The sequence below is a fragment of the Acanthochromis polyacanthus genome, chromosome 15, assembly GCF_021347895.1.
Source record: "Acanthochromis polyacanthus isolate Apoly-LR-REF ecotype Palm Island chromosome 15, KAUST_Apoly_ChrSc, whole genome shotgun sequence".
In the NCBI taxonomy this organism is placed as follows: domain Eukaryota; kingdom Metazoa; phylum Chordata; class Actinopteri; family Pomacentridae; genus Acanthochromis; species Acanthochromis polyacanthus.
In genome coordinates this window covers 22,935,866-22,962,243 of record NC_067127.1, presented here as the reverse complement: position 1 = coordinate 22,962,243, position 26,378 = coordinate 22,935,866, and the positions used below count along the sequence as shown (strand labels likewise).

Here is a 26,378-nt window from a genome sequence, read left to right as displayed (position 1 = left end):
TCTGCATTATTCTCACCGGCTAGTGTGGGTTTAATAAATGTTCACATACATTATTCATGCTCTTTCAGTATGTCTGGGTGGAGCTCTGTAACCGTTCTATTCATCTTTATAGGCTTCTCTATACATCTGCTGTTCAAGAGTTTTTTTTTTTTAAAGTCTTGCTTTGAAATAGAATATCGCCTTTGATGTGACTGGATTCCAAAACTTTTAGCTTCCTCTTTGGAAATCAAGAATCAAAATGTGAAACTCACACGCTGACACTGAGGGGTGTCACAGTTCTCACCACCGCATGAATAAATGTTCCGTGGACTTATGTAACCAAATCTCAAAGCAAACCTTCCTTTTGAATTTTGCTGTGTGTCTAAACAGGCAAACTTCTGACAAAAAAACTACCCTCTTCTACTTTACATTTCTGGTGTTTTCCCCAATCTATGTGCGGCCAAAGTAGTAGCATAAGCAAAACAGGAGTTAAGGCCTTTGGCTCAGTGTTTACTCTTCTATTTTGGTGCCCCACGCTGGGATCCGCCTTGCACATGTGTTTACCACATAAGTATAGGTCCAGTCCACTTCAGTTGTTGGAAGTGATAGTTTTGTGTGGGATGTGAACTCAAAAGCACCTGGTTCAAATCCGCTGCTCCCTTTGAGCTGACCATAATATCCACTATCAGTGCAGTGAAGCAAAACAAAGGTTTTGTCATAAATATGTAGAATGTCTGACAAGTACTGTCCACAATGCCAAGGGGATCCTAGGTTTTTTTTTTAATAAAGCTTTTCGGTAGTCATTCACAGGTTCTGATCGCTGCTGCAAATTCACAGCTGCAACTCCGTCATGATAATGATAGTGTTGTCTCTTTCTCTACCCCTGTCCGCAGGGCCATGTTTATTCACTGGGCTCTACGCTTTCTGCCACACTGAACTTTGTCATCGAGCCAGAGCTGGAAGCAGATATGGGAGAAGAAATCCAGAAGCTGTTGGAGCAGATGCAGGAGGAGAAACCTGAGGACAGGCCGCTCTTGCAGGTACAGAAACCCTGCTGACTATTTGTTATCGCTAGAGTGATTCATTGAAAGCTGTGTGGTTTAAAAGAATGATTAGAGCTCTCACTTTGGAGGTTATGTTGTCCAATAACCCCAGTAAATGCTGTAGTGGTAAATTGTTGACCAGCCATAGCAGAATACATGTAAAGCATCATGAGCCAGAGGCATTATGGCTGAAGGAGATGGATGATGATCGGTCTGCAGCAGTGTGTAAGTAAGTAAGGATAATGTTCCTCCTATACATCGCAGTACTGCACTACATCACCATTGATTTACAGTCATGAGTAGATCATTCAGGAGAATTATATTTACAGTAACTGTGGCTACAGCTGTAATTAATGTCTATTTTTTTCTCTCTTCTGACTGTCAGATGAACTAATGAGCTGCACATATACTGTAGTCAGTCTGTGCTCGTGAGCATCATCAAGTGGAAATGCTGCGTCAGTGCAAATCACAGTGTCACAGTTTGTTGCAGTCAGACAGTCAGAAGCCCTTTCGGTCTTCCAAAAACTAAAGTAAAATATGTTAATAAATGTAATGCTAATAGCATGATTTACATCCATAGCACCGTTTATTCAGACCTTCTACGGTAAACCTTCTGATAGATTGTAATGTGAGGTCAAATTATGTTTGTTTGTTTGTTTGTTTGTTTATTTATGTGACTTGTAAATGTGTGATGATTTTCACAGAACAATCTAACACATCTTTGTTTCATTTTATTTTCTATAAATAAATGTTTAATCATACAGAAATAAAGTGATTTTTGTGCATCGTCACCACACTGATAAATAGAGGAGGAGAAAAACAGGAAATTATGTAGATGTAATCCAGAAATAGAGCATTTTATGTGATTTCTGAATATTGAACATTACAAACCTGGAAGTTTAATACTCCCACAGGATATCCTGTCTCTGGCTGAAGCCCGGCTCTCTCAGACCTCTTCCACAGCTGTGTGCCGGAAACTGTCTTCAATTGGACGACGCGTGCTCTCCATTGAATCGGTTTCAAACTTTCAAGGTTGTCCTTTTTATCATGTCTATTTAAACAGACCGCTGTTTAGTCTCCGCCGTGATTTTCTCCTGCTATTAATTGCTGTCTTTGTACATCCACAGATGGACAGGAAGGCTCCTGGGAAGCAAGATGGCAGCATTCCAAACCCAGATGTCTTCTTAAAAGACTGAGCTCAGATGATAACAGCAAAGACTTGCCTGATAGCTCTGTTAAGACAAACGGTCTCTCCAGGCAGCAGGTATGGGACTGAACTTTGGATGTTGCTGCAAATACTTCTTAAAAGCAGGCACTTTGGAAGAAGACATATTTTAATTGAATTACTCAGCAAGCACGCAATTTCTCTTTGTTAGATCCAGGAAGTTAGCTTTAGCCTTTAGACAACTGAGTGCCTCAGCTGTCACCTTAATACTGTTGGATGCATGCAGAGCACAGGAGTAGTGGGATGTAGAAAATAAACCATGATATCTTGTAAACATACAGCAATTGAAATTAAGTTAGAAAGTTTCTATGTTGCGCTTACCTTTTTTTCTTATCTGTACTCCAGTAAAAGTAATATTAAAAGCAGCTTGTACTGAAGTAACATTGGCATCTGTGAAATTCCTCCTGTTTACCTGAAAAAGTTAACTGCACAGAAGTCCCTCATTTGATAACATTAGTGAAACTAGAAAAGCATTCAGAAAGCACAGTACTCTGCCAAGGGTGTTCATTCCCCGCATGGTATTTTCAGAAATGCAGGTTTTTTCTTTTTTGTTTTAAAGAAATGCAACATTTGTTCATTTATTAGTTACTGATGACCAGAAATCACTGCAACATAAAATGTAGCCATTTAATATAGATGTACCCACACAAAAATGTAACCGTTTACATAGTTTTATTTCAGAATAAATAATGCAAATGGTGCACATATTGTTAAAAGGTGAATCAGTGTCCTCCTTCCGTGTCTTTTACTGATTGGTTGCTAAACAATATATTTGCACCATGTTGTAGTCAGATGGAGTGCCTGCCACGACCTACTGACCTTTTTTGGTATTACTATAGTCTGTAGTCTGAGTTTGTGAAGGCAGATATCTTAATTTCTTATTAGTTAGCTAGATTGTACCCTGACCCCCACCCAAAAGCAAAAAAGTTCACGCTTAGTATTATTTTTCACTTCAAGAAGTGTGGCTGCAACAACAAGCTTGCTGTGCCCGACTAACAATATGTCTGTGGTTCACAATTATTTCCAAGTCCACATATACATGTATCGGTATCAGTTGATATCGGAACTGGAAATTGAGAGTTGGACAATATCTATATATCAGTTATTGGCACAAAAGCCAATACTGGACATCCCTATCAAAAACCAATGTCATATCTATACTGGGTATGCCCTCAAAGTAGTACTCATTAGTAAGGATTTACCAGAGGACCTACCTTTCCACTTCAGTTTGTATAGTTATTTAAACTGTGGTTTCTGTGGTACCACTGAGGTAATTAAGATTGTTTCTGCCTGAAAAACATAATAATGTGCTCCATCTTCAGCTGTGCGGGGGCTGGGACTCCTCTCTCTGGGCTGAGGACATGGAGAGCTGTGAAGGAGACGGCATGATCTTGACAGATGAGATGGACTGCAGATCCCACAACAGCTCCCCGGTGAGGAGGAGAACCCAACAGAGGCAGAGCAGGGTGAGGGGGGCCCTCAACCGCTCCTGCTCAGTCCCAGACTCCAACAACCCCCCCTGTCTTTCCCCTCCAGCACATGGAGATATCAGCATACCTGTTTCTGACCTCACTGAGATCGGAGCAGACGAACACTTGAGCTGCAAGTCTGTGTGGAGTAACAGACTTCAAAGACTCAACCGGGGAAGGTCCTGTGAGTCTTACCCACACTGTAGCGCTGAGGATTGTGAGGAAATGTCGCCCACAAATAAGGAAGCTGCAGAGACATTATGCATCGAAGAAACTAATATGCAAGAGTGCCACGAAAGTCAATCCGAGGACTGCATTCCGGACTTAGCATCGTCTAGTGCTTCCTGTGAAGAACTGGAACTGGAGCAGGAGTCTTCTGGGGAGCAGAGCTCGCTGAACTACAGCCTCTACATTCCAAATAACCACATGACCAAAAGCATGCTGTGCCTGAATGAAGAATCTCAGGATGAGGTTAGCCACTGCCGGGCTGCTTTGAAATCTGTGGCTCTGCAATTGCATCACATATTTTCTTGCAGCTATAGCTGGTAAAATAGAAACAACACAGAGTTGCACTCCAAACATAAAAGGTCTCGTGGTGCAAGCGTCGGTCAGTTCACAAATGGAGACATCTGGATCTTTGTATTTTTTCTAAATGCTAGCTTAAGGGGAATAAGAAGCAAACACCTGCTTTCTATTTTGATAAAATAATCACATCTCTAGGTTCCCTTTTTTCCAGAGCTTTCAGTTGCACATTCTTTGTCAGTTATATTTGCTCACTTGTGAGGTTTCTCACTTGGCATGTCTTAGGTTTCAAACTGGGCCTTGGACAAGCTGTTGTATGGCAGAAAGACAATTTTAAAGGTCTGGAAAAAACTCCTGAATGCACCTCAACTAATGGTTGTTTTTTTCAACTACTTCTACTTAATTCATTGGCTACTCCCTGCTGCTATTTACATGGTCAGAAATTAGCTTTTATTCTTGCAGCTGCTTTATTTAGCTTGTAGCTGCGTAAGTAGAAATTTTTCTATGCATCAAACCAAGCACAAGATTCCCAATGTTATGAAATCTTAAGAAAAGCTAACCTCATTCCAAATGCCTTCTTAAAATTAACTGATTACCATGAGATATACTCATGTGAAAGGTAAGAATATTCTGAGAAACTCTGGCATGTTTGAACAAGTAAACACCTGGTACTCTCTAAAACAGTTCCTTTTATTAAAGGCAACATACTCTAATAAATAACACATAAAATTGACAGTTTGATGTCATTTTCATAATTTGAAAAAGAACGACAACAAAAAAGGATCAGTGACGTATAAAGATAAATACTCCCTAAAATCCATCAAATGAGAATTAATGTTCCAGATTAGGTGCCAATGATTAGAACTTAGAGTTAGTGACAGGTGAAATCTGTTTCTTTAATCCTCTTACTTCTTTACTAATAAAGTGTGAGGCGTCAACATAGCAACACTTGAAGAGCTTTCTATGGTCTTTGGAAAAACAGTTGTGGAAGTCGGGAAAAAAAAGTCCAGCAATGGATTTTAAAGGATCTTCAAATTATCCTCAAATAATCTGACATCAATCATTTTCACTACAAGTGGTGCAGATTTCAAGCAAGTTTCGGTTTTCCCAGCACTTGCCACTTGAGCAATTTCAGGCCCGAGTAGACTCTTAAATTCGAAAGAAAGTTTTCAACAATCCCAGAAGTTCATCCAAGGATCTGCTGGTAGCTCTGCATATGTTGATTTGAAACACTGTCTAAATTTAAAAAGAAACTGCACAAGTTTGCTGTTCAAAAATAACATTAGAGCAAACGTAGAGAATGCCAGTGAAAATACAGACAAAGAGTGGGCCATTTGCAATAATGTGGTCTGGACAGATGGATCAGCAATAGTCATTTGGTCACAGTAACAGTACAAATGTTTGATGCAGAACAAAGAAAGCATTTCAGAAGAAGAACCTCAGACACACTCTAAAGCATGGTGGTAGAAATGTTATGGTTCGGGTTTGCTTTGATGACTCAGGATTAGGCAGCTTTAAGTCACCAATTCAACTTTGAATTCTGCATTAGATCAAAGAGTGCATCAAATTAATATCAAAGTAATGTGAAACAATCTGTCCAAAAGTTACAGTTAAACTGAGAGTGGACTTTTAAACAAGACAGTGATTCTCTGTGCTCTCAAATCCTCCAAGGGATGACAAACGTAAAATCCAGATTTGGATCTCATTGGGGCTTCACAGTGGCCTCGTGGTTAGCACTTTCGCCTTGCAGCAAGAAGATCCCTGGTTCGAGTCCTGGCCTGAGCCTGGAATCTTTCTGCATGGAGTTTGCATGTTCTCTCTGTACATGCGTGGGTTTTCTCTGGTTACTCCGGCTTCCCCCCACAGTCCAAAAATATGCTGAGGTTAATTGATAGCTCTAAATTACCCGTAGGTGTGAATGTGAGAGTGATTGTCTGTATATGTAGCCCTGCGACAGTCTGGTGACCTGTCTGCCTTTGCCCGAGTCAGCTGAGATTGGCTCCAACACCCCCCACGACCCTAGTGAGGATAAAGCAGTGTATAGAGAATGGATGGATCTCATTGAAATGCTGTGGCAGGAACTGAGGCAAGCTGTACGTGCAGCAAAAAAAACTCGAACCTACACTACCGTTCAAAAATTTGGAGTCACCCAGACAATTTCAGTAATCACATAGGTACTCAGAAGCAATCAGTGTCACTAAAGGAACAGCCAAAAACAGATTTAGAAAAAGTGAGATTAGGAATTACTTCAGTTAGGTAATTAGGCCTACTGTGGGCTGAAGCTCTGTAATCAGTAACTCCTTCCTTTTTACAAACTGAGTTTGTTCTTGTCATTTTCTGTCCAGTGGATCTCTCTAAGAGAGTTACTCACTCGTTGTGAACGGCGGCTGACAGTTAATGAACTGTGGGCACTGTGCTACACCTGCCTGTCCTCACTGCAGACCTACATCGATTTTCCAGGTGATTTTACTCACTGCATTTGTGAAACCAGAAAGGAACTGTCCCAGCAAGAACAGTTTTCTGTTCTGTAAATTCCAAAAGAAAGATAGACAAAGAGAAATACAAAAATCATACAAATTCTGTTGCATGGTTTTTGCTCACATTTTCTTCAGTGCAGCTGATTTCTGTCTTTTCCATTAGCCTACTTATGCTTGGATACAGTGTATGTGGGCTGCGAGGGAGAGGTGCTTTTTCTGAAACCTAAAAACACAGGTAGGTTTACTTTAGTCAAATACTCTGTGCTGTTGCTGCTCCATATCTTAACGTTTATTTACTTATAAAACACACTTGAAAAGGCAATCTTCATCAAAGTGTATGAAGCAGCAGAGTCTGAAGACTTTTATTGACTTTAGTAATTGACTTTCTTCATTGCAGGACCCCGAGATGAATTTTATCTCGCTCCTGAATATCAAGAACATGGAATAGTGACTGAGAAGGTCTGACTGCTTGAGCTAATTTCATGGTTTTTTTTAAATTAACTATTCATTGCTTTGACCCTAGTTTTTCTCTTGTGTCTTTTTCCATCAGGTTTGTGTGTATGGGGTTGCTGCTATTCTCTGGGCCACAGCCAAGTTCAGTTTATCACCTAATCAGAAGCTGGCGATGCCTCGCAAACTGAAGAGGCTGCTGTTAGAGATGGCTAAGAGGACGCCCATTGAGAGACCTACCATTGCTATGGCTAAAAAAGTACGATTTATTTTTTTCCACATTTGTTTGCAAAGCATGAAACAGCATGCACTGTTACTTTGACACTTCAAGATGACATTGTTTTCTTGGGCAAATTATCTTCAAGTCTCTCCCCCTGACTTTGGCAGATGAGAAAACTCACGCTTCACGTGTGGCTGCTTTTTACTCAGCTCTCTTCTTTGACCAGACCCAGAGTTTGAGCAATTTTCTCCTGCGTTAGCCTGAAATTTACCATCACAGGTTGTCAACCATGTCACACGCATGAATCTGAGTCCCCCAATGATATTTTTATTTTCAAAGAGTATCTGTGAAAACAAATAATATGAGGGAAGAGTTGGAGGGTTTGCTGGGTAGTTGTGCTTTCTGCGATAGTGGTTTTATCACAAAACAGAAACAGCGTTGCGTTAAAGTAAAACCTCACTGAGAACATACAGTCTGAAATCTTAAACAATATGAAATCTGGGAAACTCTTACGCTACCCTTGAAAAATTTGGGGTCACTTAAAATGTCCTTATTTTTTGGAAGAATAGCAGATTTTTTTCAATGACGATAACATGAAATTAATCAGAAATTCAGTGTAGACGTTAATGTGGTAAATGACTATTCTAGCTTGAAACAGCTGATTTTTAATGGAATATCTACATAGGGATACAGAGGAACATTTCCTGCAACCATCACTCCTGTGTTCTAATGCTACATTGTGTTAGCTAATCATGTTGAAAGGCTAATTGATGATTAACAAACCCTTGTGCAACTGGGTTAGGACGACTAAAAGTGTTAGTTTTCATGGAAAACACAAAATTGTCTGGGTGACCCCAAACTTTTGAATGGTAGTATATATTTAATGACAAACCATATAGGTGTTACTTGGGTTCTTTTAGGTCCACTGTTCATATCTTCCACTTTTTGCAGTTACATTTTGCAGGCCCCTGAACCATCTGCATTGCCAGATTTATTTTACTGGCTGTTGTGCCACAGTACTGAGCTCCTAGATCTGACCATTTAGACTGACAGTAAACAGAAAAGAATAGATTTCATTCTATACCACAAGGTCAAAGCAACACAGTTACCAAAAATGCAAGCTTAGGTGCACCAGGTCTGTACATCTAGCGCACACTTGCACGCTTGGTTTTTTGTACGTCAAAGTTAAACAGATTCCAATAAAGTAATGTCAGTCTATTTAAAAAAAGTGCAATATGTGTTCATGCCCTTCAACTTTGTATTTAGATGCACCTTTACCTGCATTTCTAGCAATGGGCCTGTGTGGATAGGTCTTACTTGGCAATAAAAATCAGAACACTGTAATTTTAGCCCATTTTTCTTTGCAAAACTGCTAAAGCTTTGTCAGACACTTATCAATTGGACTGAGGTCTGGGCTCTCACTTGGCCACTCCAACACATAGACCTTGATGTCTTCAGGCTATTAATTAGAACTGTGTGTAGCTATATGCTTTAGACCATTCGCTAGCTCGAAACCAAATCTTCTCTCAGTTCTCTTTCAGACTGCATTAGGTTGGCCCTCAGTATTTCCCAGTACTTTGCTGCCTTCATTACGCCCTCTACCTTTGCAAGCTTTCCAGGGCCAGCTACCGAAAGCAATCCCCAAATTATGATGCTGCCACCACCATGCTCCGTGGTGTGTTTGTGATCATGTGCACTGTTTGGCATTTGCCTAACTTAGCGTCTAATCTGAAATGCTCATTTTTTGTCTAATCGAAGAGTAATTTATAGAAATTGTTTTTATTTATTTTTTGCTCTGACATGATAAAGTGTTGTTTGGGAATTCTTGTCCACAAAACCACATTAAATTGACCATGAATTAATGTTGAATTGCTGAATATTTTGTATTCAGTGACAGCTAGCAAATGTTAGCTTGCTAAAGTGGTAAACATTGCCTGCTCAGCATCAACATGTCAGCATTGTCATTATGAGCATATGGTATGCTGACATTAATGGTTAGCTCAAAGCACAAGAAGGTCCTGCCTATTAATCATTTCCTACAATTAGGCCTTCTTATTGAAGACTTTTTCAGAAAAATATATGCATACCCCTTGTCATTTCACTTAAAAAATGTTGTTTAATTTCTGGTTTTACATTCTGTTTTATTTTGTAACTCTGCATATCTTTTAATTTGTCTTCTTGTCTTTTATGTATCACTCTGAAGAGCACTTTCAATTGCATTTACTTTTATGAAAAGTTTCCTCTAAATAAAGCCTGGTTTGAGTTTGCATATTAATGGGCAGCTTAAGAAGCACCTTTTCCAATGAGCACATCCTTTTTCGAAGAAAGGCACTTGTAATTTACATATGGAGAATATAATTTATTAAAGCACTTTGACTTGTGGTCAACAAAGTACTCATAAAAAAAGCACTATCATTTACTGTAATTATTACACTGTCAGTCATTTTCTAAAAGTAGATAAGAATTTTCCAACAACTGTGGGTTTTATTTGTAATCAAACACATCAGTTATTTCAGGCCACAATATATTCTGACATTATTAATGTGTGAAGCGTCCTGTATTGTTAACACAATTGTTTTCCTGTGGATCTGTTTCAGTGCTGTCGTGACTACTTATCACATCAGGAGACAAATGCTGAGACCGTATGGAGCAGCCTTATTAACAGAGTTCACCCAGTAAGCTTCCCTTTATTTTTCACCACAGAGAGATTTACGCCATTGCATATTTATCTCTTTATTCATAACGTGCCATTTAAGTTTCAATCTCAGGACCTCTTTGTTTCTGTATGATCACATTCTTACTGCCTGTTCTGTTTTGTTTCATTGAGAAACAGGTTATTTCTCCTTTGTCATAAACCAGTTGTATTTTCTTCCAGCCCGCTTCAAAACCCAGTGATGCAGAAGATTTGAATGCAATGGAAACGCCTCAAATTTCATGTGAAGAGTCTCCACAAAACAACAGTGGTAGGACAGCTTTACTTCAGTATGGATGACCCTCATGCAATATATTTTACCTTGAAATGTCCAATGTAATATTTACTATATTTACTAAATATTAGGAAGATCCTCTAAAATATGCTATCAAAATGTGTAGCCAATTAGTTTTTGCCTCAGGTGTCACTTCTTGTACACCTAACATTAATGACTAATGGATATTCATTCAATCTAATTATTACCTTTAATGGAAATCGAGCCAAAGCAGTAGATGTTCCTAATGTTTCAGAAATGTTGTGTAATTTTACAATGTGTATTGCATGAGACAATATCACTGATATTGTATCTGGCATTGTCGTAACTGTGTGTAGGATTTGTGCCCATGGCCACTGAGAGCCGACTAGCTCCTGTGCCTGGCCCTGTTCCCCACAGCTATCCAGTCAGTAAAGAACTCCACCTCCCAGAAGCCTTCACTTCCACTGCCACACATTTCACCCCCATCATTCTGACCAATGAAGGGGACTTACAGGAGGAGAGCCAAGATCTTGGAGCTGCCAATGAAGGGTAGGAAATTCTGGAAAATAATGTGAATTGTCACGATGCTTTATTTTTGATCACGGTGACGCTCTTTTTAAAGCATTTTTTAAAAAAGAGCATCACTATCAAGTAACAGTGCCAAGCATGGTGGTGGCAGTATTATGCTCTGGGGCTATTTTGGTGCCAGTAGAACTTTTGTTTTACACAAAATAAATGGAAAAAAATAAGTAAAGAGCCACATTGTCAAGGAAAACGTAAAAATCATCAGCGTGAAGGTTGAGTCTTGGATGAAGACAATGACCCCAAACACACATCAAAAGTGGTGACTAAATCAGGGTACAAATTAGGTTTTAGACTGCCCCCTAAAGTCCTGACTTTTACCTTGTCAAGAACCTGTGGACTGTGCTGAAGAAACAAGTATGTCAGAAAGCCCCAAATTCAGTTTAACTGCACCAAATTCTGTTAAGAGGAGTAGTCAACAATACAACCAGAAGCTTATAGATGACAACCAAAAGTGTCAAGTTCAGGTGAAAGTAGTCAAGAGAAATGTAACTAAATATTGGCATTGCTCTATGTATATTTGATTGTTTTTTTTTTGTAACAAGGATGAATAGGTTTAAATAATTTCATCATAGAAAATTCAGAGTAATAGGAGTCATTGGAAACTCAAGACTGACACAATTTACATGGTTTTTGCAAATGTATGGACACTTTTGTTCATGACATGTTGTCCCTTCTTCCATCCTTAATGCTTATTTCATATACGAACGAAATAAGTCAAATTTGTTAGACTTTTTTTTTTTTTTTTTTTACAGGACTGTCAATGGATTTCCAAATAGCAGTGACCACATCACGGAGAGCGGCCTCAGTTTTACTCCAGCCTCTGAGCACCCAACTCATACTGAACCCAGTCTACATACAGAAGAGTTAACTCACTGTCAGGCGATCATAACTTCATCTTCTACAACTTCCAGCAAAATTCTGGTCGACTCTCCTTCTACTCTCTCTGATATTTCCCGCCTTGAAGTCTCTCTTCCTCTGCCATTATCCACTAACTTCAACGGTTGTGGTGTTTTCAACAATTACCTCTTTCGGCAGGATCCTACTACAGGACATCTTTCTTTAGTGCCTGTGCAGGTCAGGGCTCCTGAGTCTCTCCTCGGTTTGGATATAAATCTTGCTCTGGTCCCACAGCCTTTGCAGAAGCTGATCACAGTCCCAGGGACCACTGATGGTCCATTTATTGACTCTCCAAATGTGCCCGGAAGGCCTGGACCCCAGGAATGTGGTCTACCACCATCTTATTTCAGTAATAGCTCAGTCATGTCTGACAGCAGGTTGGGGCACACTGAGCTCAGAGGGTACAATGGACACACAAATCCAAGATCGCAAGATAAGAGTCTGACTCCTTCAGAGTCCACCTCCCCTAAAGTCCACCCAGCCCTACAGGAGGTGATTGACCTGCTCAAGGGAGAGTTTTCACTTGATGGATATTTGGACGATGGGCTTGAGGACGTTGCCATGGGTATGTATCTTTAGATAGGTGTGATGTCTTTTTTATTATTATTATTGCTTAAGTTGCCTTACACAGCAATGGAAGAGTGAATAAGAACTTGGGATAAAATAAACTAATGGGAAAAAAACACAGGTTATTTATATATTGAGGGAGTCTAAATGTTTAAAAATGACGTTCCATTTTATGAAAACTAATTAGCAAGCAAGCAGACAAGCTAGGTGTTAGGTAAAAATAGTGAGCACTTCAAATAGTTTTTAATTAAGTGATGAATTTAATGTTGATATAGTTGGCTGAAGAGTCCAAATAGTGAGGCAAAGCAGTAGAAATAATGTTGAAATAATGACCTTAAAATAGTGAATAAGCAGTTTAAACAGTTAGCCCAAAAAACTGTAGAGTGGTTTAAATATTTAGCTAAAAGTTAAGTAGTTCCAATAGTTAACAACATGGAGGAATTGTTGAAATAATTAAAAGTAAGAATTCCAATAGTCAAAATATAGCTATAAGTAATGATTAAACAGCTTAAATACTTAGCCAAAGTAATAGAATGAAGGTTAAAATAATTACCTAAAATAAAGCAGGTCAAATCATTAGCCAAAGTTATGTAACTATTGCTGAAATAATAAGCTAAAAGTAAGAATTAAAATAGTTTGCCAGTGTGTGAATGTTGAAATAATAAGCTAAAGTAATACATACATGGTTCTTGTAGTTAGCCAGTAAAGGCTGAAACAATTAGCTAAAAGTAAAACAGTTCAAATGGTAAGGTTGTAATATTAAGGTTGAAGTAATTAGGTAAAAGTCATTGTTCAACTAGTTAGCCAAAGGAGTGGAATGTATGTCAGAAAAGTAAGTAAAACAATTCAAAAAGGTAAGGTACAAACAGTTCAGACAGTTATCCAGAAAAAATAAATGACTGTTGACATAGTTAGATAAAGTAATGGTGTAACAGTTCAAATAACCATGAAAATGGAAAGAAGTTTGAAATAAACTGCTAAAAGTAATCGCTTAAAAAGTTAGCCAAAGTGTTTCCAGCCTTCTGCATCCTCAAGTGGGAGATTTGTGGCATGAATGCAAACATGGCTCCAAGAATTGATGTTACCAGTTCACATTTAAAATAATTCAGTTTAATAGCAATTTGACAACATATTTGGACCATGATGGTGTCAAAGACTGTGGGGTTCAACCACGAGTGGGTGAGGGTGTGCTGGACAGAGAAATTGGGACCCCTCCACTATATGCTACACATCTACATCTATTTATTTATTTAAAATGAAGGATATTATGTGATTTGCTGTCCAACAAAAGTATAAATTCTTGAACAATATTCTTATTTAGCGAGAAATCAATACAGAGGACCTACATATATTGAATAAAACTGCCAGAGTGCTTCTTGGTGGAGAGAAAAGGCTGAAGTTCAGTCAGATTATGCCAATAGATGGTACAAACCTGCAGAAATAAACTAGAAACCTGTACAGTTCCAAAGAGACAGACACTCTTAAGTCCAAGTTTGTTGATGTTCCTTTAATACCTGCTAGATGTAGCTCAGGGATTTGGTAAAAACTCTCTTTATCATATTGTCTTGAGCTGTTTAGACATATTCATTTGAAAATCAATCTTTTCTCTTTTTCGAGGGGAGTACATCTTCTCTCTGAAAGACCTTCAGTACCAGGTGTTTGCCGGCGTCGTGAAGGAAAGGTTCAGCGATCTGTACTGGGAGGACGACTTGCTGGCTGTATTACACTGTCTGGTCAACTATAGCCCATCCACGCTGTGAGCAATCCTTTTATTTGTCTGTTTTCTCCTTAAACAAACTAAGAAAAGTCAGCAAACACAGATTTATTTCAAAAAACTGAACTACACAGAGGAAAATAAACTCTTTGTAGCTGGAAGCATAGCTTGTTTGCGTTAGTCTCGTCTTTTCTTCAGTTCTGTTTAGTCAGTGAATAGAACAGGTTGTCATGTGTGATTGTGCCAGATGTGCATCCTGAGAGAGAAACAAGTTAACATGAAATGTTTACATGCTTAAGTAATGCACAACTAATGAATACTTTAGTAATTTATTGCATAAATCAATGAACATGTGTTGCTGTCTTGACATTTGGAATAATTAACAGATTAACTGATTAATAACCGATAATCGATAGTTACACTCCTAATTTACAGTGGAGATATAGCCACCTGTCTAGGGATTACAGAAAACAAGCAAGTAGGATCTGATCATTAGCTTAGTTTTAGATGTGGATTGCCGTCCGCATTTATTTTTCAGGTACAAGCAACAATTAAATGAAAGCAAATGTGCAATTCTGTGTAATTAGTGGGCTACCTGGTAATGAAACTGCCAACACAGTCTTTTCGAACCAGAGCCAGTGATTTGGAAATTATATGTTTGACACCGCGTTTTCATACATGTTGACAAAAGCTCGGTCGCATCACAGTTTGCCTGTGAAGTGACAGTCTTGTTTAGTAGTGAGTTACGTTAAAAAGCTGGAAGGCCTCCTTAAACCATTTTTTGCTCTAGTTACAGAATCATCACTTGCTATATTGCAATATCTATGCAGAAGTTACACATTTCAGCTGTATTGTGTGAACCATGAACACCTGCATATATGGTATATACCATGCATTATCTGTTGCATCTGAATAATAACTGTTGTTACAAGAAAAACTGCAAGTGGAAAACGGTGAGCTGCTCTGCTCTGACTGCTTGTGCTCAGATTCTAATTTTATGTGGGCTCTGAAGAACGGACACACACAATGATCCACTCCTCACTGAACGTGACCTCTCCTCCTCTGCACACTTACATATGCATGTGCACAGCCGTCCCCAGCATCCAAATGAACATAACACAATATGCACTTCATACGTAAACTTTAGCAGGCAGATGAAATGGTCCCTATGGTAACGGCTTTGCAGTATGTTTTTGTTTTAGCGTGAAGGAAAATGTTAGCTACGTCAAAGACACATACATGTAAAGCCAGTTCATCGTATGCTGACAGTTTGCCCTGGGAGGTTGAATCTAGCTCACGTGTGTAAATGGATACATGCGTACATTTATGTGTAAGCCAGACACAAGCTGAGCCTGTCACTCCTGTCAGACATCTTTTCATGCTATCCAGCCGTTGCCACGCTCTTGTGCTCAGGGCAGTAAATTGAGAGACCCTTTAATCTGCTGAGGTGGGGAACATCACAGCTTTGCAGGGAGACCGGCACATTTTTCCTCTGGTTGCGGGCTTCTTCACAGTGCTCAGCTGTGGAGAGCTATTTTCTCCAGTGTACCATTTTCTCTGAGGGGATCTTGGAAGGACTTTGTCCCTCCTAACCCTAACAAAGGACCCGAGTGGGCAGTGTCCTATTTTGGTGTGATGGTCTTTTTATATATTGCTTGATGTGATTTGTAATTGCATTCTGTGGGTGATAAGCTGCAAGATGTTGAAATGGGTGTTGGTGGTTGTTTTGATTGGTTCTTGGTTAGTGTTGCAGTGGCTTTCTGTTGTGTTTTCTTGATTAAAGCAGTACATCCTACGTGGAAGTTGGATGCATGCTGGATCCTTGCACGTCTGTTTTGTGTCGTTGGCTGTTTCGTTTTTACCATCACCATGTGTGTGTTCTCCAAATTGCCTATTTCTTACATAAGTGGAAATTATTGACATTATTATCTTAATAAGCACTAACTGTCAGGGGGCTTTGAGCGTGCTGTGTGTCTTCTGTCCCCTAATGTGCCTCATGCAGCGGCTCTAATGAGCAGCCTCCATCAAAGGATGTGAAAAGGACAGCCCTTACCCCACCACTGATCGCCGCTGTCTGGAGGGGGAAGAGAGAAATTTGCCTGCACAGCTGTCTAGATCTGAATGGAAACATTCACACGTCCAGTCCTGTTGTAGTGGATTCTTGGGAAGGAACCGAGGGACGGCCCTGTCATGAGGAAAATGAGACTTCACTTGAAGATGCCGAATTAAGATCAGAGCCAAGTCAGCATCGTATCTGTCAAGGTAGGAAATTGTTCTTTCCACATTGCTTAGACAAAGATCTTGATCATGGGGAGATGCATTTTTATTACTTCTGAGTTTATAAAATGTGCTTTTCTTATGTTCTGAATCTGATGAATATCTTATCAAATCCCTAATTTTGTGTTTTTCCTGCATAAAAAAACGGCAGCAGGTCCAAGTGAGTTGCTTTATATATTTACTTATTAATATTTAATAATGGAAACTTGAAGATTGCATTATTTGCTTTTTTGTAACAGAAAATTCCAGTAGAAAGATATTCATCTACTAGTCAAATTCTTCACTTCCACCTGGATACATAGCAAAATGACAAAAGCTCACAGTGAGTGGTACTATTATAGTGATATCTAAATACTAAATACCATTTAAAAAAGAAAGAAGAAGAAAAAAACTGCGGTAACATTACTCATAGATTCCAATTTGACATAAAAAAAAGCATATCTCTACTGTATTTGATTGTTTTGATTGGTTGTAACCAAAATGTGATTTAATCTTGTTTTCAGTTAGACTCAGCAACACAATTGGAACGTATATGATTCTTGAAAATATCATTTTAAGGAATAATGTACATTTGAAAAAACTTCAGAAGTTGATCTACAGAAGAATAAATATATAAGTGCCAAATAGCCTTGTTGTCACCAGTTGTCACCAATTTTGTGTTTTTGCTCACAAAAATAATGAAGTTTCCACCGTAAATTGATGCAGAAAATGAAAAAATGGGTGCATAAAAAATGCAGGAATTTCAATGTTTGACACAAAAGCAAATCCTGGAGGACAAGCCCTCACACCCCCGATATAATGTGTCCTCTTCAGATGACACCTGGTTCCGTGATTGCAGTTGGTCAGTGTGGAGCTGCATGTTAGTATTTTTTGTATGGACTTTTAAATTCCTTTTATTGATAATACACAGAAACGGCTATATAACAAGTAAAATGAGTGAAACAACATTAAAGTTAGATAGGAAAATGTATTATTGGAATGTAATATAAATAAACATCCTCCCTCTCAGTCACACACCCACCCACCATCCGTCTGTCTTTTCAGCACAACCCTTAGCAGAGTAGCTGTACATTTTCCGCAAAATTCTTAATATGTTTTAGACTTTTATAAAGGCCCCATCTCTTTGAACCCACAGATTCAGACCCCATAATCAGTATACTTAAACATGCAGGACACGGCAAAGGTGGAGATTTCCATGAGCCATTGAGAGCTTGTGGATCCAGTCTGCAGTAATTTCCTATGAGATATTTTTAAGTTCAATAGCATTACTTGTGTGAAACACAGTTGGAGGGGTCCAGTTATTTTTGGGATCATTTTATTCACCTAAAAATATTACAGGGGGACTGTCCCACATCAGGGATTAGGAGACGCTATCCATCTATCCATCTATCCATCTATCCATTCATCTATCCATCTAATTTATGAGAATACTGGTTTCACACTTATTTGCCAGATGTATTTATCTTGTATGTGACTGCTGACTGAAGTCACGAGGACCATGACTGGCTGTTGGATGCTGTTCTTAAGTTTGAAGCATATTCATCAGAGTCCAAAGACTTTTTCTTCCCTCTGGAACTCATTCCCAGCCAGTAGACACACACACACACACACACACACACACACACACACACACACACACGCATATGTTATTAAAATATGCTAGACATGGTGTGTGATTACAAACAGGCTCTTACAAGACACTGGAGATAAAAAAGATAGTGATAAAGTATGAGCTCCAATTGCCCTCTAAGCTCATGTGTTGAACAGTCAATGCATTGTATTTGCCACAAATACCCCCAGCACCACCCCTGGATCTCTCTCTCGCTGAGTGTTCATCATAGATCGAGTTTGTTTTTGTACTCTCCATGTGACTCAGTCCCGCTCTCTTTCCTCTCCTCTCCCCTCTCCTTTTTCTCTCTCTGCTGTTTGTATTTACTTCTCGAGGTGTGAAAGCTGACAGTTCAGACTCAGGGGTCATGGAGGGAGGAGAGCACTCAGCAGGGCGCAGCGATGAAAGCCCCTCTGAAGCTGAGTTTCTATCGGGCAGAGAGGACGTGCTGACAGGAGCCCACGATGAGCAGATGAGCCCCGACTTCCCGGAGGATATGGAGGACAGCGACTCTCTGGTGTCAGAGCAGCTTCTCTCCCCTGGATCCAGAGCAGAGGGTCCGGGGCTCAGCTTCAGCCCCGACTGGGCCTTAGCCTTTTTTGCAGAAGATTGTTTCAGCCCAGAGGTGATCCAGTATGCGGTAAATCTGGGACAGCACACAGGATCGCCGTGTCTGAATGTGAAAACACAGGTGGGTAAACCTGTGAGTCATCTTTGACCTTAACACTATGAGTTTGAACAAACAGCAGCCACATGATTTACAGGTTCTGTACACCTACTCGATGAAATGTATATCGTAAAGGATGCTTGTTATTAGGTTTTGAGTAATATACCCACAGCAGAAATAAGGACTCTTGAAATATTTCCTTCCAAATATTTTCAAAGTTATTATTGAAATGAATTTTGTTGCATTGCTTTGTGTTCAGAAACTGCAGAATCAAAATTCTAAGCAGCGTTTAATCTCAGTGCTTATTAAATACAGTGGCACCGTCTTGGCTTCATTCAGCACTTCACCTGGTTGAGTTTTTTGATTAAGTGCAGGAATTATTTTGCTGTCTGTAATGAAGTGGCCACGGTTAGACTTTGGGGTAAATAGGACAAGAACATGTGGGGGACGTTAAGATAATTGCCGTATTATTCCCTCCAAACTGGATCTGAATATTAATATGTTGAACTTAGCCCTTGGCAGAGGAAGCCGTTACCATTTGCAAAAGAATATTAATGAATAGTCTTTGTGTTTGCACACTTTGATGGCACCACTGCTCCTTCAGAAGGGTTGTATAAGAGCTAATAACACACCTTAAGAGCCGTGCTGCTGCGACTTCTCACTCATTTCACTTCAAAAGAGCTGTTGCGGTCTGTTGCCACGGTGAAAAGAGGAAAAAATATAATGCTGCCCCATACACACTGTGAAACCCCAACGGCTTCTTTCATTGAAAGGCATGTGGTACAATTTTAGGACCTTTGTATGATTCTGTGTGATTTCCTTTGAACAGGAACTGCAGCAGCAGCTGATAATTGAAACAAGGAATCTAAAGAAAACAAGAAATTTTTATCAAAAGCTGATTCACCAGGAGAGAAAAAACAAAGGTTGGGTGCCGTTTTGAAACAGTGCTACAGTGTGAAAATGATATGTACAGCACAGTTCAATATATGACCTGTAAAGCATTGTGTGTGGACTGTTTCCTAAAGGTTGTGAGAGCAAAGTAATGCTCTCCAAACTCAAGCTGCATCTCGAAGAGCTGAAATCCAAGGTTGTCTTCTTGGATTCTGTGAAGAAATACCTTGAGGTATTGACTTTTTCCCACACTGCTATTTCTCATGCATTTTCTAACCATCTGGATCTTCTAACCTTTGATATCCTTTCTTTCATTTCTGCAGATCCTGAGTGTGGACCAGTGGGGTTTGGAGGTTTCATTACTGCCCTCTTTGGCTGTGTGTGAACCTGACTCTCTGGACCTTCAGTCCTCTGAGGACCCCTCTGTTCTTAGCTTTGGTTCCAGCAAAGGGAAGAGCACTCTGCTGGCTGGGTCTCCTTCGGGCCTCATGGCTTACCTCTACGCCAGGTATTATTGATGAAGGTTGAAATTTGAAATGTGCAAGCCGTTGTTTTTTTCTTCCTGTCAAGGCATGAGGTTGGATGAATTTTGATACTGTCTCAAAGCTTTGGGCACTCCCTGTGATCCGAGTTCTTTGCTAAATTATTTACCCGCCCAGATGCTTTTGATGTGTCCAACAAAGGAATTTTACAAGGACTACGTCAGAAAATTAAAAACTAAAGAAGATCTCAAATGACGTGTCTGTTTGTTCAACAGACACATCTTTCCTAAAATAAGAACTTTTGTTACATATAGTTTTGCCGCAGTACTTCACAGGTCTAAGTAATATGTTTAACATCACTCAGACCTCTCAATAATAATTTCCTGGTAATTAAGTGAATAGTTTATGATTTATGGTCTTCAGTGCTATTTTCATAGCTTCAATACAGCATAATGTTTATTTAGTAAATTAAGCTACCATTGAGAGGAAAATAGATTAAAAATCAGGGTCTGTTGTAGGACTACCTCATGATTGACAGGTTGGAACTGTGCTGGTGTGTGTAGTGGTCTTAGTCACATACACCGCTTGTTTATTATGTCCAGTTTCAATAGACCAAGGTGGCAACATGAAAGCAGTAGTCCACATACTAATTGGGTGTATCACTGTTGAATGTCCATCATTTCATATGATCTATATTATAATAATGCCGTTAAATATCAGTATGTTAGCATTGCTATTTTTAGCCTTCCGATGTTAGCATTTAAATTCAAAGCGTCATGATGCCTAATTATAGCTTGACCTTGCTTCAAACATAGAGTCTACAGACTATTAATGTTGGTAAAGGTCCTTTCAGGTCCTTTTGAGTCATATTTATTCCACCAGGGATCGTGGCGGCGCCAAGTGACGATCTGCGTTGCTTTGTCTTTCTGAGCGCACCATTACTCAAAAACCAATTAACGGATTTAGATGAAATTTTCAGGGAAGGTCAAAAATGACACAAAGACTAAGTGATTAGATTTTAGCAGTGATGTGGCTTATAGTCTGGATCCACGGATTTGCTAAGGATTCCTGCATCATCGCGAGAAAGCGGCATGGCATCATTGTAACCATGAATACAAGTGAACACTACGTCAGCTGCCTGCTGACGGTCACATGATTGCGATCCTACTACAAATCGACTGCTACGGACCACAAATTTTTTAAAGATTTCATCCGTTGGAAATCATGCAACTGAGCAGACTTGGCGGAGTACTCTCTCACCAAAAATAGTCCCTTCCTACATTACTGTGGACTAGATCTACACTCTCACTTCCATCAGAATGCGAGGATCTGTGAAGTCACTGCTTCTCCTTTCACTTAACCTACCCACTCATGGCAGCTTCAGGACACCATCTCACCTGCAGTTCTCTTCAAACACTGGATTGGAGTAATTTTGCTATGCGCATCCAAACTGAAAAAAAATCTGAACAAGAATAATGATACAGAAAGCCACACCTTGCAAGCTGACATGATTGGTTACTTTGGTTTGTTTCAAATGAAATCCTGGAAGTCTTGGGTTATTCTATAGCTTCTGTTGCTCATTAATCTCATCAGAAGACCAAACCAACAATCTGTACTCTCCAGTAATTCCATGCATGCAATAGGGTGCCGTGAAATATGCATATTTACTGTAGTTTAACTCTTAACAATGCCAAAGTCATTCATGTTTTGTTTGTTTTGCTGTTGCACTCACATGGTTGCTCTCCATCTTTTTTAGACTAGTCATACGATTGGTTATGATTAAATATATTTGTTTAAACGTCAGTAGCACTTGAAGTTGGCATTGCTCTTTCTAATGTGACCTGTAAACAGTGACACTATAACTGCTGTTTGAGATCTGGCATTTCTAAGTGTGCTTTGTATTTGTTGCTATGGGAAACGGTATCAACAATGAAAGAAATGGGGTTGCAGCCGTTTTTCTTTCAGCTACCACTGCCTCAAGCTGAAGCTGTTTTTTTTCTACTTCAAGTATTAATAGGGCTTGTTTTCAGTTATATTGTCAAAAGCTGGCATAATAAATCCAGTAGCACTTTAGTGCGGATTGAACTAAACAGAGAGGATCGTCATGAATCCCCATTTGTCAGCTAGTTCTCACGAGACCCACCAGCACGAACACTGTGGTGATTTTGGATAACTCGGTGTGACGTGACTGCTCCCTCACACTGAAAGGAGCTATGAAAGTAACTGAAGTCACCTTGGAAGCATTCCCCTGGAGATTCTTTTTTTTGTGCGAAAGGAAGTGAAAAGAAATACAAATGTAAGACACATGTCGGGACTGCATCTCACACATGGTTTGAAAGTGATTAAAGGGTCCCTAGGAGGAGCTGACTATGTTAGCCATGGCCAGGATAAGGAACTAGAAAAAACTGCTGTCTGGAGCACAGTTCAGTGCTACTGAACTGTGTTGCTTACCGAACTGAATTCTGATACTGTGATCCTTTTCATTGCAGAAATGCTGCTGTTGAGGGCTACATCCAGCAGTTCTTGTATACTTATCGTTTCTTCTGCACTCCTGAGCAGTTACTGCGATTCATAATGGATAAATTCATCTGTGCTGCAAGGTACTGTCTAATGAGAACCTCGTGATAACACAGAGAAGCAAAATCATAATACACACAGTACAAAACATTTTACATAAACCTTATGGTGACAGTGTTTGCTTTCTGTCCCAGGGAAGCTCCAGATATGTCAGAAGACAGTGAAAGAGTCTTCCATCGCAGTTTGGACCTGCTCCAGTTCTGGATAACGGACTGTAAACCAGTAGACTTCACACCAAAGTCCAGCCTTGTGGACATATTAGAAAACTTCCTTAATACTGAGGTAGCCACCTATGTATGCATTTTGTTATAAACTGTACGGAAACTGTTAAATTCAACCACTTGATGACATCAGTGAAGTGTGTTATTGATTTCAAGTATTGGGTTTGTCCATTACGCTTAACATTTCCCACGTCTCTCTATCTGCTCCTGAAAAACGGTCCGATTATAAAATACAGCAATCAGATACACTGAGGAGTTCCATCCATTATCTATACGCTGCTTGATCCTCATTAGGGTCACAGGGTGCTGGAGTTTATCCCAGCTGATTTAGGGTGAAGGCAGGAGACACCCTGAACAGGTCACTAGTCTATCACACATATATGGAGACGATCACACTCACACCTACAGACAATTGAGTTACCAGTTAACCTCAGCATGTTTTTGGAATGTGGGAGGAAGCCGCAGAGAAAACCCACTGATACACAGGGAGAACATGCTAACTCTATGCAGAAAGATCCAGGGAAGGCTGGGCCGTGCACCAGGGATCTTCTATCTACAAGGCATAAGTGCTAACCACCAAGACACTGTGCAGCCCTGCATTCAGGAGTTGCCTCATTTTATTTTTCCACAGGTGATTCCTGTTGACAGCCAAGGCGAGGCTCTTCTTGCTGGTCTTCACGGCCTTCCAAATATGACTACTGCAAGTCAGTTGAGGGGAAGCCTACTCAGCCTTGATGAAGACGATGACTCTGTGTGCTTGCATTCATCTACCGAGGATCTTGGCAGAAAGGTGAATATTTGGTTTGTTAAAGATAAATCCTAGAGTTGGCTTTACCTATGTTGCCTGTGACATCTCCACAAACAATATAGATTCAAGGAGCTTCACGGTGTTTAAAACCAGTCAGTGCAATGATTACCATATTGGGGTTTTTTTGTGTTTTTTTTTTCCAGATTTTATTGATTTTCGCACACTGATGGACTTTTAAGTTTTGTATTGTTTTATGTAGCGTATTTATTGCTCTGTGTGTTGTGTTGCTGTGTTTTCTGTGCCTGCCCAGGGACAACAGATGCAAATTAGCTGCTAGCTAACTCTGGTGAAGTGACTTGTAATTGTGCACTGTCCCTGCAAAATAAATGAATAAACTACAATGAATACCTGTGACCACTTTAAGCATGCAAGTATGTCCTACTTAAATTCATACATGGAGTTACTTGACATTTTCAAAGGGTAACATAACAGAGAAAATCAAATTTGTTCTTATTAGAGAAATTCAGTGTTCTTACCACTGTTAATAAGAGGGTGCACTAAATAGTCGACATTCTCATAGAAGCACTGTGTTTACATAATTCAAAACATTTGTCCCCAAATTGTGTCTTCTCTTCAGTGGAGGATCTCACGAATTATGGAGTCTTCTCCATCCATGTCCAAAGACAAGGCCTTCTCCATTGCTGCAGCCTTGCCCAAGCCTTGCTACAGCTCCCTGATGGATGACGTCTCTAATGTTTGCCTGCATAGTGAAGAGCGACTCCCTTTCAGCCAGAATGAATACAGTGCACAGCATATAGCCCAGCAGCTCACCCTCCTGCAGCAGGTATGCTCATCCTCTGTGCATGTTACACCACTTGCTGTTGTTGTGTTTTTAAACCTCTAGAGGGAGACTTGTCTCTATAAATGCACAGCAAGGCAATGCATGATTTGATTTTGACTTAAATCTCTTGCAATGCAGGAGATATTCCAAGGATGTCATCCAGTTCATTTCCTCAACTCCAGAATACAAGGAGTCAGGGACAAAGTCTTGGCCCTGAACAAGTGAGTACAAAAACTGAAAAGGCTGCATTAGGGAGGTAGTTGTTCCACTGTGAGTCTCCAAAATAGCCTCAGTGCTCCTGGGCATAAATCACAAGGTTGCCGTACTCTGTTGAAAAATGATTTTTGGTGGAGAGCGCTGGATGAAAAGTGGATTCAAAGTTCCCCGCAGTGGTTCAGATATGGTGGCTGTAAGGGCCATAGAATATGATTCACATCACTTTCATACATCATCAAACATTCAGTGACCCCTCAGGAGGTGTACAGAGGCACTGCGAAGCCCCGTCACTTGTTCAGCAGTACCACACCCCCCACCCCCCCACCCCAAAAAAAAGCCTAGTGAGGATAAAGCGGTGTATAGAGAATGGATGGATGGATAATAGAATGTTCTTTTTTTTTTAAGATGTATTTTTAGCTGTGGTTCATTGAGTCTTTTCTTAATAACAACAACAATAATCCTAGTCCTAATCATAATCATAAATTTATTTGTAATGAACTTTTCATTTAGGCAACATTTCAGATACAAAACGGATAAAAACCAACAATCATTTAATAAAAAACAGAGCAATCTCACACACACACACACACACGCACACACACACACACACACACACACATATCAATATATAAGGACACACCTCTACTGAAAACAGACTCAAAAAAAGGATACATATGAAATTATGTTGTAAACAATCAACTGTTAATCTTCAGTATTAATCTGCAATGTAGAAAATAATGCAAATAAATATAAAAAAACATTGAATGAGAAGGTGTGTTCAAACGTTTGCCTGGTAGTATATATATGTTTAATGTATGAACGCAACCTTTATAACTTAAGTGGCAGTTTTCAACATTGACTTTATTCCTCCTCTGTTTTCCCCATCAGGAATGTGTCACCACACATCCCACCAGCAGAGAGCAGCAGTGTGCTGTTACATGAGGAGACACCATCAAACACCCACCTTCAGCAGCTGCTCACATATGCTGACAGTGTCGCTAACTGGATCTCTGCTGAAATAGTCATTTGCGACTCTGTCAAGGTGAGACGAGACATAACTCATGAAAGTAGCAGGGTCAGCTGGGAAAAAAGGCAGCCATTAGTGTCACAGCATGGGCTTTGATTTCTCTTCGGACATAGACTCTCTTGTCAGTCACGGCCTTTCCCCATATGTTCTTTCTGTTTCTTCTCTGGTTTCATGCTTGGGTGGTTTAAAGACTGTTAGGAACAGGAACATATGGGCCTGGAACCCAGCACAACTGTCATTAGGAGTCTTCAAAAGCTGAGAAAGTCAACAAAAAATAAATGATTACTATTATTATTACCATTATTGTAGTTGTCCCACAGGTACTTCCTTGTACTTACACTAGACACACTAGACAAAATGCTCAGATGATTTAGGGACATCTGTGCATCCATTTAAATTTGTAGATTTTTTTTCATACAGAAAAAACAAATACTCTGGAGCCCTGTTTTGGCACAAAACATGTACCATGAGGCTTTCAAAATGATGGCATTCTGTCATTAAGACATGTATCACTTTTATATAAATCCATTATTTATCACACATGCAAGATTGTATAGTACATCAAGTGATGTACAATATATGATAATGCTCTAATGAATACATTTCTAAATCTAAACTAATAGCAGCTTATCAAACTGTCCAAATAACTGACAGTTTGTTTTCCTAAATACTAAAAATAATTATAATATATAATATAATTTGTCTGACTACAGCAATTTAAATTTT

At 39.6% G+C, this 26,378-nt stretch overlaps 1 protein-coding gene across 3 annotated transcripts in view; it reads left to right on the top strand.

The window, feature by feature from the left end:
- Positions 1-26,378, top strand: part of LOC110967811 (kinase non-catalytic C-lobe domain-containing protein 1) — a 62,863-nt gene that overhangs the window by 14,736 nt on the left and 21,749 nt on the right. For all 3 annotated transcript variants that reach the window (XM_051960096.1, XM_022217533.2, XM_051960095.1), the window contains exons 4-27: positions 873-1,019; positions 1,937-2,054; positions 2,150-2,286; positions 3,570-4,187; positions 6,584-6,698; positions 6,879-6,950; positions 7,113-7,174; positions 7,266-7,424; positions 9,983-10,060; positions 10,261-10,348; positions 10,690-10,882; positions 11,671-12,380; positions 14,000-14,138; positions 16,099-16,358; positions 18,318-18,673; positions 19,479-19,572; positions 19,675-19,772; positions 19,864-20,048; positions 22,512-22,622; positions 22,734-22,881; positions 23,452-23,610; positions 24,206-24,412; positions 24,548-24,630; positions 25,514-25,667. In XM_051960096.1, coding sequence (XP_051816056.1) covers positions 873-1,019; positions 1,937-2,054; positions 2,150-2,286; positions 3,570-4,187; positions 6,584-6,698; positions 6,879-6,950; positions 7,113-7,174; positions 7,266-7,424; positions 9,983-10,060; positions 10,261-10,348; positions 10,690-10,882; positions 11,671-12,380; positions 14,000-14,138; positions 16,099-16,358; positions 18,318-18,673; positions 19,479-19,572; positions 19,675-19,772; positions 19,864-20,048; positions 22,512-22,622; positions 22,734-22,881; positions 23,452-23,610; positions 24,206-24,412; positions 24,548-24,630; positions 25,514-25,667 — 4,491 coding nt within the window. The remainder of the gene's footprint in view (positions 1-872; positions 1,020-1,936; positions 2,055-2,149; positions 2,287-3,569; positions 4,188-6,583; positions 6,699-6,878; positions 6,951-7,112; positions 7,175-7,265; positions 7,425-9,982; positions 10,061-10,260; positions 10,349-10,689; positions 10,883-11,670; positions 12,381-13,999; positions 14,139-16,098; positions 16,359-18,317; positions 18,674-19,478; positions 19,573-19,674; positions 19,773-19,863; positions 20,049-22,511; positions 22,623-22,733; positions 22,882-23,451; positions 23,611-24,205; positions 24,413-24,547; positions 24,631-25,513; positions 25,668-26,378) is intronic.